This window comes from Hemitrygon akajei, chromosome 10 (assembly GCF_048418815.1).
Source record: "Hemitrygon akajei chromosome 10, sHemAka1.3, whole genome shotgun sequence".
Classification (NCBI taxonomy): Eukaryota; Metazoa; Chordata; class Chondrichthyes; order Myliobatiformes; family Dasyatidae; genus Hemitrygon; species Hemitrygon akajei.
This window is the reverse complement of record NC_133133.1, coordinates 71,630,438-71,644,400: the sequence shown is the minus strand read 5'-3', so window position 1 is coordinate 71,644,400 and position 13,963 is coordinate 71,630,438. Positions and strand designations below refer to the sequence as shown.

The following is a 13,963-nucleotide window of genomic DNA, read 5'->3' as shown; positions in this document are numbered from 1 at the left end:
TCCAATGGCACTGTTGGAGGACCTTCACCCATAAAGACCACATCAGTTCAAGGCACACCACAACCTACTCAAGGACAACCGGAGATTGTCAGTTAATTCTTAGTCTTAAGCAGAATGGTAAAATTTGCAGCTTAGTGAAAAGCACTAATTCTACTTATAAGACACATAAATGACAAAACAACATGAGAGCTAGTCAATAGAAAATTAATGCTTTCAGTGTTGATGAAATACCTAATATCGCAGAAACAGATAATTTAATGTAACTGAAATAAATATCCAAGTAGCAAAAAGCAGGTTAAGAACTTACTTCAGTTGTAGACAACCGCTTATCACCATTATCACTACCAATGCCTGAATCAGGACCATGGTTTTTAACTGGATAAAAATCTTCCATGCTGGAAAATAAATTGACAGAATAAATTGCAGGATGTTTCTAAACTTGTTAATAACAATTCTTTTAACTTAATAATGATACTATGTAATCCATTTCATGCATCCTTAAAAACTAATATGAACCCTTTTCCAAATTCTGCACTGATCAGCTGTTCTGAGCCGGAAGAGAGTTACTTTAACTTACTGATGCACATTTTGCTGCAAGCTGACCATTACCAGGGCAACTGTTGGATTTCCACACAAAGGTGGAAATTTAAAGGGTGTTTGCAACTGCTTCAAACCTGGACTCCAACATGGATGTACAAAAGTTATATAGATTTCCAGATGACATCTTGCTTAATCTGTCTGCATGTTTCTCTGTTGATTTTAACTAGACCTGTAAGCAACTAAGACTTTTTTCAAATTAACACTTTTTTGTTAATATTGTTACGTTCCCCAGTAACCGGGTGACTTATCAGCAAAGATAGATAGGTCCGCTGAAGCCTGATGCTACTATTTTCAAACGTTTTTATTTATAAACGGGCACAAACGTATGGTTAATACAAAACATTCAGATCATATATGTCGTCACAACTCAATCTAAAGCACAGGTATAGTAATAATCAACCAGAAATAAGCTCTATCGTTGTCTAGGGGTAATGTAGATATATATTGTTTACTGGATATCTAAAAGTCTTTTGCGGTCACTGCAGTTCCACCAGCTGCCGTCGTTGTGGTGTCGCGTTGGTGCACTTTTGTTAGAAAGAGAGAGAGAGAGATGGGGATGAAACAGTTACCCGACCGGTTTTCCAACCTGGAAGAGTTCGGTTTGTTGGAGCCTCGTTGGGGGAATGAACGCTCCTCTGTGGCCTCCCCTGTAGCTAAGCCGTTCTTCTGTTGTGGGGTTGCCACCCCAGGCAAGGAAAAGACGCACACGAACCCCACCACCGGCTGTCGCTATCAAAACGCTGTCACAGGATTTCTCGTGTGTCTTCTGGTGCGTCTGAAGGGGTCCTCCCCCCCCAGACCCTCCTTTATACTTCCTCACGGGATCGCCGGTGTCAATCTCTCTCTCAACCAGCCCACTTTGCCCGAGGGCTTTACACGTGGTCTTCATGAGACAATAGTCAAAGAGTCGCTTTATTCTGCTTCCCGGGGGAACGTGGTCTTCAGCACGTCTCCCTCTCTCTCTTGGGTCATTTGACCCCCCCCTTGACTAGGGCTCTTGCGAATCTCACAAAGGAGGGGGCTGGGGTCATAACAATATTTATAAATGTATTTAAATTTTAATTATTTTAACTTAAGTATTTTAAAGGTTTGAATAAATTTTCATGGGTTCTGCTGAATATCAAAAACATAAAAGACTTCCATAAATATCGAGACATTAGTCCTGATGGAGTGTCTCCACATGAAAAGTCAACTGTTTCTTGCTGTCCATAGAGGCTGTCTTTCTTGCTGACTTTAATAGTTTTGAAACCATCTAAATGGGAAGGTCTAGCTTACAGCAGATGTGAAAAGATCCTGAAGGCTGTGGCAGAGCAAGCTCTGCATTCTCCCTCCCTTCATAGTGTGATGCCACTTAGATTACAGAAAGCATGGACTCTTTGCAAGTGAAGAACTGGGCAATGGTCGATATTGTAGAGAGGATTGGTAGTGAGCTGAATATCTGAAGGATATTCTTACAGGTGGCAGTTGCTGTCCACATTTTGCACACTAATGATAAATGACTTGAGATTAAGTTACGTTGCAAAATACCTGGGACAAAGTGTTGTCACTTCCATGTGTGTAAAAGCTGTAGTATTTCTTCCATGTATTCTTATCTGAACTACTACAGTTGTAAATGTAGAGATTGGAGTAAATTATAATTTAGGAAAAATACATCAATGTCTTGGGTTTTTGAACTAATTTGAAAACAATCATGAACTCAAAGGGACTGAAAAAGAACAATTGAGCCATTCTAGTGTGGGTTATAGTTGAAAAAAGCTTTTTGAGTTGTATAATGCTGATGTTGAGCACTAGTGGTTACAATCCTTTCAACTCTGATATTCCTGGTAAGATCCATGAACAGAAAAATAACAAGAAAATATATCTGCAACATACTTAGCCTAGTTAATGCATTTAATCGGAACCTGTCACAATATTTTCAAGTTTATTGCATATTCCCGATTCTTTAGCTCAGTCCTACTTTTCCAGATTTAAACCTGCAACTATTTTGAAGCAATAAATTTGAAGCTCCAACACCACACAAGTAGCTCAGATTATCCAGACTCTTGATTGATACCTCAGTCACCGGAAACATACATTTCCTATATCATTTCTCTTCAAATGGATTACATTGTTGGTTTGAGAAATGAACCAAAATTGTACATGAAGTGGCTCCAGAAAGCCTTCCCAGAGCATAGGACAACTGAGGCTATCCAATATATACCTAGTTATGATGTTCATGGATAGGATAGCTGAAAGGCAAAATATTCAATTTCTACTGTACTGTATTATTTTAAAGTACTGTGAACTTCATTGTTACTAGTATTTAATGCTATAGGATTGTTGCATCATCTTCATTCATGATCTTGATTTCTAAATTGTATGGTTATTTTTAAACAGTTTAAGCCGTATAAACAAAACGTCTCTTTACAACTTTTTAAATCATTCAAAGTAAAACTGATTTGGCATAAATTAATTCGACCCTTAATTGGTATTGTATACATCCTCAGAACTACCCACCAAATTCATTTGGTTGAGGACTCTGGCTTACACACATACACACGGTAACCTAAGAAAATGGCAAGTTTTACTTTAAAAGTCAGGTGCACAATACTTTTAATTTACATACAACAATTACCACTTTGTACTAAATGTGAAAGTAACCTGTCCGTCAGGGCTTGAGGATGTGCTCTCTTATCCAAAGAGGGAAGATCCAAAGAATCTGGCTTCTTGTCTATGCGACATGATTGAATATTGAGGAATTTGAATATATGTACTTTTCCTTTGAGGCAAATCTGCAAAAAATAAAAAAAATCAAGGTTATTTTTGAGGAACTCTGAGTAGTGACACATTCTGTTAAATAATGAATGGGATTTAAAATGCCATACAATGAAAAGGTTTATTCCATTATCAAATTAATATTAGACAAACCTGAACACATATATTATACACACCTGTGCTGGAGGAGATTGCATTGGGTTGTTATCTAATATTATAACCTGAAGGTATTTGAGCTTTCTAAAACTGGTGGGTATTTTGGTCACTTTATTGCAGGAAAAGTCTAATTTTACGAGGGGAAGTTCGGCCAATTCTGAAAAATAAAGTGAAAATTACAATATACAGATTAATAAATCTCTAATAGATCAATACATAAATGTCCTCTTAAAGAAAAGTAATATATACAGATGTGATTTCTTACCTTCAGGTAATACCTGCAGATGATTTCTTCTAATATTTAATTCTCTAAGTGACTGAAGCTTTTCCATTTGGTGAGGAAGGATTTGAATCTCATTGCAGCTAACATCCTGTAAACAAAATGGAGAATACTGAAATTAAACCAAGCACTTTACACATCTGGCATTTCTTATTTTGAGGGACAATTTTACATTTTCCAATCTATACATTGCTAAACATAGAGTCATAGTTTGCATTGCTAAACTTAGGAAATGCTGATAATGTTCTGTGTTAGACAAGGTTTGTGGGGGGGGGGGGAAGAAGGGAGCAAACTGTTGACGTTTGAGGTCAGTATTCAACCTTCCTTGCTGTAGCTCCTTTTCCCTATTGCCACTTTCCAACTCTGAGTGTCTCAGGATCCACCATCACCTCTTGGGTCACTGGAGCCTCCGTCTTTCTCCCATCCAACTTCAATGAGCACACCAACCCTATCTGGCTTCTCTGATGCCATCAACTCTCCTCCCAGCTGTTACCCCTGTCATTTCACCATTTCATCTAACCTTCCCCACTCTCTCTGAGGCGGAATGTTCTGTCCTTAGTAAGGGCCTTAACTCTGTCCCCTTCACCTGCACCTGAGTTCCGCACCTGCTAGAGGCTAAACTCTTCTGCCATCGCCTCCTTCTCCAAGCCCACTTCTTTGGCAAGAGTTCCCTATCCTGGACCAATGACCCCTTCTGCCATCTCCAGTCCTCCTCCTTTCTTGAGATATCCTGCTCTGGCTTTCTGCCTGCCCTGGATCTTTTCATCCCTAATTGCTGACCAGGCATCAACTGGCTCAACTTCAGCACTCCCCACTCCTCCGTGAACCTTACCTCCTCTGAATGCACTGCCCTCCACTCTCTCCGCACCAATCCCAACCTTACTATCAAATACATAAAGGGGTGCTGTTATAGTGAGGCAAACTGACTGCTACCTAGTCGATGCCAGGCAGCAATGCTCAGATATCTCCTCAGGTCTACCTCTTGAAAAGGATCCCACTCCAGACCATCAGAAAATTGTCTCTGACACCAACTCTGGAGAACATTCATCCATGGCCACCAAACTCATAGTTCCCTTACCCTGCACTGCTTGCTTCTACCTCCTACCTAAGATCCACAAGCGTGTGTCCGGCACTGTTCTGTCTAAGCTGTGTGGGTGCATGACCACTCAGTAACTGAAATGCACCTATACACAAAGCTTTTGTTGCCATGCAGCTGGAATTTCTGTACCATATAAACATGTACAATGCTGTGCAGTTTTCAGGCTGTGTAAAACTTTCCTGCTCAGAGCAACGGTTGGCAGAGCGAATGTGCTGTCTGGGTAGGACCATTGTCTCTGCCTGCTACTGTCCATTGAATCCATGCCCTCAGACTTCAACTCCATTCCATCCCTATGATTCAGCCCCTTCCCACTTACATCTGCACCTCTTCACATGCTCTCTATCTTAACAACCTTCAATTCCCTGGCATTAACTGCCTCATTTTCACCAGGGATGTCCAGTCTCTATATAACCAACCAGTTCCCCTCCACCACCACCCTCCTCCTTTTTGGCAGAAATGGTTCTCACCCTCAACAATTTCTCCATCATTCTCCATAGCATCTGCCATGTCCAAAGGGATACCATCATAAAAACATCTTTATCTCCCCTTCCCATTCTCTATTTTACACAGGGATTGCTCCCTTTGTGAATCTCTTGTCTATTCCTCCACCTCAATAGTCTCCCTCCCTTCATTTATCTCTGTAAGCTGAAGTGCTACACCTGCCCATTCACCTCTTTCCTCACCTCCATTCAGGGCCCCACAGTCCTTCCAGGTGATGCAACACTTCACTTATGAATCTGTTGGGTCATCTATTGTATCCTGTGCTTCCAATGCAGCCTCCTCTACATTGACAAGACGCATCATAAATTGGGGGAATATTTTGTGAGCACCTCTATTCCATCTGCCAATTGCAGAATTTCCCAGAGGTCAACCATTTAATTCCTATTCCCATGTGTTGGCACACGGCCTCCTCTTTTGCCAAGATGAGGCCACTCTCCATCTGGGTAATCTCCAACCTGATGACTAGAACATCGATTTCTCCTTCTATTATTTTTTCCCATCCCCTTCTCTGTTCCTCTATTCTGGCCTCTTACTTTTCTTCATCTGGATATCACCTCCACCTGATGCTCCTCCTCCTTCCCTTTCTTGTATGGTCCACTCTCCTCTACAATCAGATTCCTCTCTCTCCAGCCCTTTACCTATCCCACACATCTGGCTTCACCCATCACCTTCCAGCTATCCTCCTTTTCATCACCTTTTTATTCTGACATCTTTCCACTTTCTTTCCAGTCTTGAAAGGTTTGAGTCTGAAAAGTGTTACCTGACCTACTGAATTCCTCCAGCAATTAGCGTGTGTTGTTTTGAATTTCTAGCATCTGCAAAATTCCTTGTGTTTATGATTTGCGGTCAGTGACCTTCTATAGAATTGATGAAATGTTCTGTCCTATGTTTGTTCTATTGCTCTCTCCATTGATGTGGCCTTAGTTGGGATATATCAAGCATTGGCTGATTTTATTTTCAGATTCTCAACATCAATATTTTGCTTTTTGCTTCTAAACACCAATATTAAATTACTGTAAACAGAAATTATAGGTCACTTCAGAAAAAAATTGCAATACATTTAGTGTCAAATCATCAAAAATGCAGAGAGAAGCCATTTACAAAAGACTGCTTGAAAAATCTGAATGATTTCAAAATACAGTACTAATGTCTGAAACAAAGATCCCAGAAATGGTCTTATTATAATATTGAGCATCACTTGTTCCATCCCATAGTTTGGAATCATCTTGATTATTTCTTTGGAAGCAAAAGCAGGTTGAAAGGCTGAAGTCCATTCTTTATGCATATTGCTCATTTTATTCTATTTGAACTGGCATTGAGTGAGTGCTTATGCTAACAGTGTACAACCTCAGCATATACAATAAGCCATACTGAATTGTTTTTGAGATATTCCCTTATAACTTGCAGATCTCTGCATTTATAGTAAATGCATCCTTCTGATCAACTATGAATATTACAGACACATCTTCATTCACACTGAAGCCATACCAAGAGTCTTCACCTAAAAAGCAGATTAAGAGGCAGTGATTCATTGATTTTTAAAGGCAGGCATGCAGAAGGAATCTTCTGTAAAAAAAAGACAAAACAGGAATCTGAATAATTAACTCATACAAGAGACTGATTAGAATCTAACTAGAGCTGATTCCTAACCTTTTTTATGCCATGGACTAATACCATTTAGCAAGGGGTCCTTGAACTAGAGTATTCTGTGGAGATTTGGGACCCCACAAGAGAAAACATTTAGTCATGTTCAAGGTGCACCATATTGTCATTCAGATTAAGATTGACTTATCACACGTACATTGAAATGTGCTGTTTGCATTAACAACCAATACAACCTAAAAAGATGTATTGGGGACACCCCATCAGTGTTCCCACACATTCTGGGGCTAATGTAGCTTGCCCGTAGTGTTCAGCAAACAACACAACAGCAACAAAACAATAACCAAACCACAACTGCAAAACAAGCCTCTTTCCTTCCTCCCACCCATTCACACACAGAGGCACGTGGCCAAGTGGCTAAGGAATTGGTCTAGTAATCTGAAGGTCACTAGTTCGAGCTTCAGCTGAGGAAGCATGTTGTGTCCTTGAGCAAGGCACTTAACCACACATTGCTCTGCAACGACACCTGTGCCAAGTTGTATCGGCCTAGTGCCCTTCCCTTGGACAACATCAGTGGCGTGGAGAGGGGAGACTTGCAGCATGGGCAATTGCTGGTCTTCCATACAACCCTGCCCAGGCTTCAGTCAACATCAAAGTCGATGGACAGCCAAAGATGAAACTCACACACACAGGCAGACCTCCAACCCTAGGATAACCCACTTCCAGGCCTCCAGTGGATTTACAGACATTGGGTCTCTGACTTTCCACATTCCAAACCAGGGGCTTTGAACACCAGACATTGACTGCTAGACTTGCCAACTTCAGTCTTCAATTTTCTGTATTGATCACCAGGATTTAACAATCACCAGACCCTGAACTCCAGCAGTAAAAATCCTGACCTGCACAGACCTCCAAGCTGGAGTCTCACTGGGTTGGGGGAGGGGGAAGAGAGGGAAGGTATCACTGGCCATTGTGTCTCTTGCCTACATGGACCATCTCTTGCCTATATGCCATAACCCGCTCACCCGGCTGGAGATGGGGCGGGGGGGGGGGGCTCACCAGGCCTTATCCAAGGACCCTGCCAAACTCAGTCATTGACAATGTGGATTTGCTGGCTTTCGCCCATAGCCCAACATCCATTAATGGAAATCACTGGCCTTTGACAGCAAAATACTCCAACCTGAACTCCTATCACCCACTTCTGCCACTGTTATTCCTGTCTGTAAACCATTACCTGAAGCAAAACACCCCATGCTGTCTCCAAAACCATTCCTACAAACCTAAAAAAAATAACTAAGTCTGAGTCACAACCCCAGTGGACATCACAGCTTGCCCTTACCTTGACCAGACAACTTCCCAAGAATAATGTTCCACATGCAGACTACAAGGGTTAAAGAAGAGGGCTTATCATCAATTTCACATTCAAGAAAGCACATTACAACTGATGGCCAAGGTGCTACCTATTCTATCTGCTTCATAAAACAACACCCAAAATCTTTCAGGCACAAAGAATGAATTCTTCTGAGGTCCAGAGTTAAATGCTGGTCTCTCATTAACCAACCAAATTTTGAGTTCATCAGCATAGTTTTTCTGTTGTAAATTATCAACGTTTAGCATTAAATGGCTGTGAAATTAGAGCTGATAGGATTTCCAGTTAGAAACAGCAAATACATCTTTATTCACTGAACATATTGTGACAGTGGGCCATACTAAAATTAGTTTCTCATTTTCCATTATTTTTATTAAGTTTCATATAGACAAATACAGAATTCATAAGAAGACTTATTATAAATCAAAATAAAATAGCACAAATTGCACTGTATATAAATCACACTGATACAATTACGGTATCCCATAATGATGATCAATCAAATAAAATAAATTGAATGATGAAATTATTCAGTTGTGGTTTGGTTAATTATATTACAAAAAAAATCTATACCCCTACCAAGACAAAGCTGGCTGTTGAAAAAAAAGAGTACTTTACCATATAAGCAACACACACAAAATGCTGGTGGAACACAGCAGGCCAAGCAGCATCTAACAGAAGAAGTACAGTTGACACTTCGGGCCAAGACCCTTCATTAGGACTAACTGAAAGAAGAGATAGTAAGAGATTTGAAAGTGGGAGGGGGAAATCCAAAATGATAGGAGAAGACAGGAGGGGGAGGAGCTTGAAAGTTGATTGGCAAAAGGGATACACATCTGGAGAAGGGAAAGGATTATGGGACAGGAGGCCTAGGGAGAAAGAAAGGGGGAGGGGAGCACCAGAGGGAGATGGAGAACAGGCAGAGCGATTGTGAGAGAGGCAGAGAGAGAGAAAAAAAAGGGGGGGAAGAAGGGGGAGGGGGAGAGGAGATATATATAAGGATGGGATAAGAAGGGGAGGAGGGGCATTAACGGAAGTTAGAGAAATCAATGTTCATGCCATCAGGTTGGAAGCTACCCAGATGAAATATAAAGTGTTGTTCCTCCAACCTGAGTGTGGCTTATTCTTGACAGTAGAAGTAGAAGAGGCCATGGATAGACATACTAGAATGGGAATGGGATGAGGAATTAAAATGTGTGGCCACTGGGAGATCCTGCTTTCTCTGGCAGACAGAGCATAGGTGTTCAGCGAAACGGTCTCACAGTCTGCATCGGGTCTCACCAATATATAAAAGGCCACACCGGAAGCATTGGACGCAGTATACCACAACAGCTGATGAGTCACCTGTGAAGTGTCGCCTCACCTAGAAGGACTGTCTGGGGCCCTGAATGGTAGTGAGGAAGAAAGTGTAAGGGCAGTTGTAGCACTTGTTCTGCTTACAAAAATAAGTGCCAGGAGGGAGATCATTGGGAAGGGACGGGGGGAGGGGGCACAAATGGACAAGAGAGTCGCGTAGGCAGCAAACCCTGTGGAAAGCAGAAAGAAGAGGGGAGGGAAAGATGTGCTTGGTAGTAGGATCCTGTTGGAGGTGGCAGAAGTTACGGAGAACTACGTATTGGACCCGGAGGCTGGTGGGGTGGTAGGAGGATGGGGTGAGAGCAGATGTGCGGGAAATGGGAGAGATGCGTTTGAGAGCAGAGTTGATGAAGTTGAGGAAGGGAAGCCCCTTTCTTTAAAAAAGGAAGACAACTCCTTTGTCCTGGATTGAAAAGCCTCATCCTGAGAGCAGATGCGGCAGAGACGGAGGAATTGCGAGAATGGGACGGCATTTTTGCAAGAGACAGGGTGGGAAGAGGAATAGTCCAGGGTAGCTGTGAGAGTCCATAGGCTTATAGTAGATATCAATAGATAAGCCGTCTCCAGAGATGGAGACAGAAAGATCCAGAAAGGGGAGGGAGGTGTTGGAAATAGCCAGGTAAATTTGAGGGCAGGGTGAAAGTTGGAGGCAAAGTTAATGAAGTCAACGAGCTCAGCATGCATTCAGGAAACATTGCCAATGCAGTCATCGACGTAGCGAAGGAAAAGTGGGGGATGGATCTGTCTGCATCTCTGGTGATGGCTTATCTATTGATATCTACTATAAGCCTACTGACTCTCACAGCTACCTGGACTATTTCTCTTCCCACCCTGTCTCTTGCAAAAATGCCATCCCTATCTCGCAATTCCTCCGTCTCTGCCGCATCTGCTCTCAGGATGAGGCTTTTCATTCCAGGACAAAGGAGATGCCTTCCTTTTTTAAAGAAAGGGACTTCCTTTCCTCCACCATCAACTCTGCTCTCAAACTGAATGCCTACGCTTTGTCTGCCAGAGAAAGCAGGATCTCCCAGTGGCCACACATTTTAATTCCTCATCCCATTCCCATTCTAGTATGTCTATCCATGGCCTCTTCTACTTCTACTGTCAAGAATAAGCCACACTCAGGTTGGAGGAACAACACCTTATATTCTGTCTGGGTAGCCTCCAACCTGATGGCATGAACATTGACTTCTCTAACTTCCGTTAATGCCTCTCCTCCCCTTCTTACCCCATCCCTTATTTATTATTCTTCCCCTTTTCTCTCCTTTTTTCCCCGTTTTTTTTCCTCTCTCTGCCCCTCTCACAATCACTCCTTGCCTGCTCTCCATCTCCCTCTGGTGCTCCCCTCCCCCCTTTCTTTCTCCCTAGGGCTCCCATCCCATGATCATTTCCCTTCTCCAGCTGTGTATCCCTTTTGCCAATCAACTTTCCAGCTCCTCCCCCTCCTGTCTCCTCCTATCATTTCGGATTTCCCCCTCTCCCTCCCACTTTCAAATCTCTTACTATCTCTTCTTTCAGTTAGTCCTGACAAAGGGTCTCAGCCCAATACGTCGACTGTACATCTTTCTATAGATGCTGCCTAGCCTGCTGCGTTCCACCTCCTTCCATTTAAGCAAGATCGCCCTCCTAGCCTAAGAGAAATAAAAGCCAGTACCCGCGAGTGAGAGGGCTCCAAAATTATAACTCTTTCCTCAACAATACCAAATAAGGCAGTCAAAGGACTGGGCTTAAAACTAACTTTAAAAAGTACAGAAAAGGTTTATAATACATCTTTCCAATATTTTTCAAGGCTTGGACATGACCAAAACATGAAATAATGAAGCCTCTCCATTATTACATCTGTCACAGTAAGGAGATATATCTGCAATATAACGAGGGAGCTTGTCTTTAGACATATGAGCCCTATGTACTACTTTAAACTGTAGAAGGGAATGACAAGCACATAATGATGAAGAATTAACCATTTTGAAAATAACCCTCCAGGTCTCATCAGATAACAAGTCTGTAGATCCTTTTCCCAATCTTTTTTAATTTTATCTAAAGGAGCCATTGTCAATCCCGACAACAGACCATAAACATATGATATTGAGCCATTTGCAAAAGGTTTCAAATTAAAAATTACATTATGTTCTTATCCAGGCTAGTAGGAAATCTATGTAGTTTAGATCTTAAAAAATCTCTAATCTGTAGATATTGAAAAAAGTGGGTATTTGATAGGTTATATTTCACTGAAAGCTGCTCAAAAGAAGAAAGATTCCCTCCGACAAACAGATCCTGAAATCGTTTAATGCCTAGTCTATCGCATTCTCAAAAAAACAGATTGGTTGTAGATGGTTTAAAAAAATTAGAAAAAAATAGGACTGGAAAGAGAAAATTTCAATAAATCGAAACGTTTTCTAAACTGCAGCCAGATCCTCAAAGTGTGTTTAACCACCAAACTGTCAGTTAATTTATTTAGATGAAGGAAGAGAGGATCCAAGAAGAGAAATAATGGAAAATTTTGAGACAGAATTAGCTTCCAAAAAGACTCATATTGGACAATCCTCACAATTAACATAATGTAACCAGAACATAAGATTTTGTATGTTAATTTCTTGATAATATAACCTAAAATTAGGTAAAGCAAGGCCACCATTCTTTTTGCTTTTTTGAAGGGGGCTTTATTTAATCAGGATTTTCTGTTCTTCCATATATAGGAAGAAAGAATCGAATCCAGAGAATCAAAAGCAGGCTTAGGAATAAAAACAGGTACAGCTTGAAACAGATATATAAATTTAGGTAAAATATTCATTTTAATAGAATTAATTCAACCAATCAATGATAAAGAGAGAGGTGACCAATTAGAAAGTGTCTTTTTCACATAATTTATTAAGGTTAAAACATTTTCTTTGAATAGATCTTTGTAATTCTTAGTGATTGTTATGCCCAAGTATGTAAATTGTTTTCTTACAATTTTAAAGGGAAGATTAATATCGGTAGGTATAAAATTTTTTAAAGGAAACAATTCACTCTTACGTAACTTCAATTCATATCCTGAAAACTGACCAAAATTAGTCAGTAAACGAAACATAGAGGGTAAAGAAGTAGTAACATTAGATATGAAAAGCATAAAGGTCATCAGCATAAAGCGAAACTTTATGAATAGTACCTTTCCTTAAGATACCGGTGATACCTTTAGACTCTCGAAGGGCAATTGCTAAAGGTACTAATACCAAATCAAAAAGCAAAGGACTCAGAGGACATCCTTGTCTAATTCCACGTTGGAGTTTAATTAGTTTAGAAATCTGAAAATTAGTAAGGACCCGAGCAGAGGGAGATAAATAAAGTAATCTAATCCAATGGATAAAATTGGGCCCAAAATTAAATTTTTCTAAGGTTTTAAATAGGTAATTCCATTCAACTTGATCAAAAGCCTTCTCTGCATCTAGAGAAATCACACATTCCGATATTTCCTTGGATAGAGAATGGATAACATTTAACAGTCACTGTATATTAAAATGGGAATATCAATTTTTAATAAATCCTGTCTGATCATCAGATATTATAGAAGGTATAATGTTTTTGAGTTTACAGGCCTAAACTTTAGATAGGATCTTAGCATCAACATTGAGTAAAGAGATTGGTGTATATGAAAAGCATTCAGTGGGATTTTAATTCTTTTTAAGAATAAGTGAAATGGAAGCTTCATAAAAAGATTGTGGCAACCTACCGGCCTTGAAGGACTCAGTAAGGGTAAATAAGGTATAAGCAATGAAGAAAAAGCCTTATAAAATTCTCCAGAGAATCCGTCAGCCTCAGTGATTTTCTCCTGAGAAAGAGGTTGATCCAACTGCTTTCGATTATCAACTGGAAGTCTAGGAATATTTAATTGGTCTAAAAATTGTTCATTGCAGTATTATCTTTAACAGTATCAGAACTATACAATTTAGAATAAAATTCTCTAAAAGTGTCATTTATTTCAAAATGGTCAGTTGTCATATCACCATTCGTTTTACAAATTTCATTAATTTGCCGCTTAGCTGTAAAGGTCTTCAATTGATTAATCAATAGTTTACTGTTTTTTTTTCCATGTATATAGAATTAGCTTCTATCTTTTAAAAGTTGGTTTTCAACTGGATATGTTATAAGACGATCATATTTAGTTTTAATTTCAATATTAATTTCTTTTGTATAGTTCAGGGTCTGGTGTCAAAGCATATTTCTGGTCTAATTGTTTTAATTGATTAACTAAATTAGTTCTCTCTTT

The 13,963-nt window shown here is 40.2% G+C and overlaps 1 protein-coding gene across 8 annotated transcripts in view; it reads right to left on the bottom strand.

The window, feature by feature from the left end:
• The window catches only part of LOC140734464 (leucine-rich repeat and calponin homology domain-containing protein 2-like), a 225,786-nt gene that overhangs the window by 135,872 nt on the left and 75,951 nt on the right, over positions 1 to 13,963 (bottom strand). For all 8 annotated transcript variants that reach the window (XM_073058441.1, XM_073058445.1, XM_073058442.1 and 5 more), the window contains exons 4-7: positions 3,776 to 3,881; positions 3,531 to 3,667; positions 3,241 to 3,371; positions 308 to 395 (exon numbers count right to left, since the gene is read on the bottom strand). In XM_073058441.1, the coding sequence (XP_072914542.1) occupies positions 308 to 395; positions 3,241 to 3,371; positions 3,531 to 3,667; positions 3,776 to 3,881 (462 nt within the window). The remainder of the gene's footprint in view (positions 1 to 307; positions 396 to 3,240; positions 3,372 to 3,530; positions 3,668 to 3,775; positions 3,882 to 13,963) is intronic.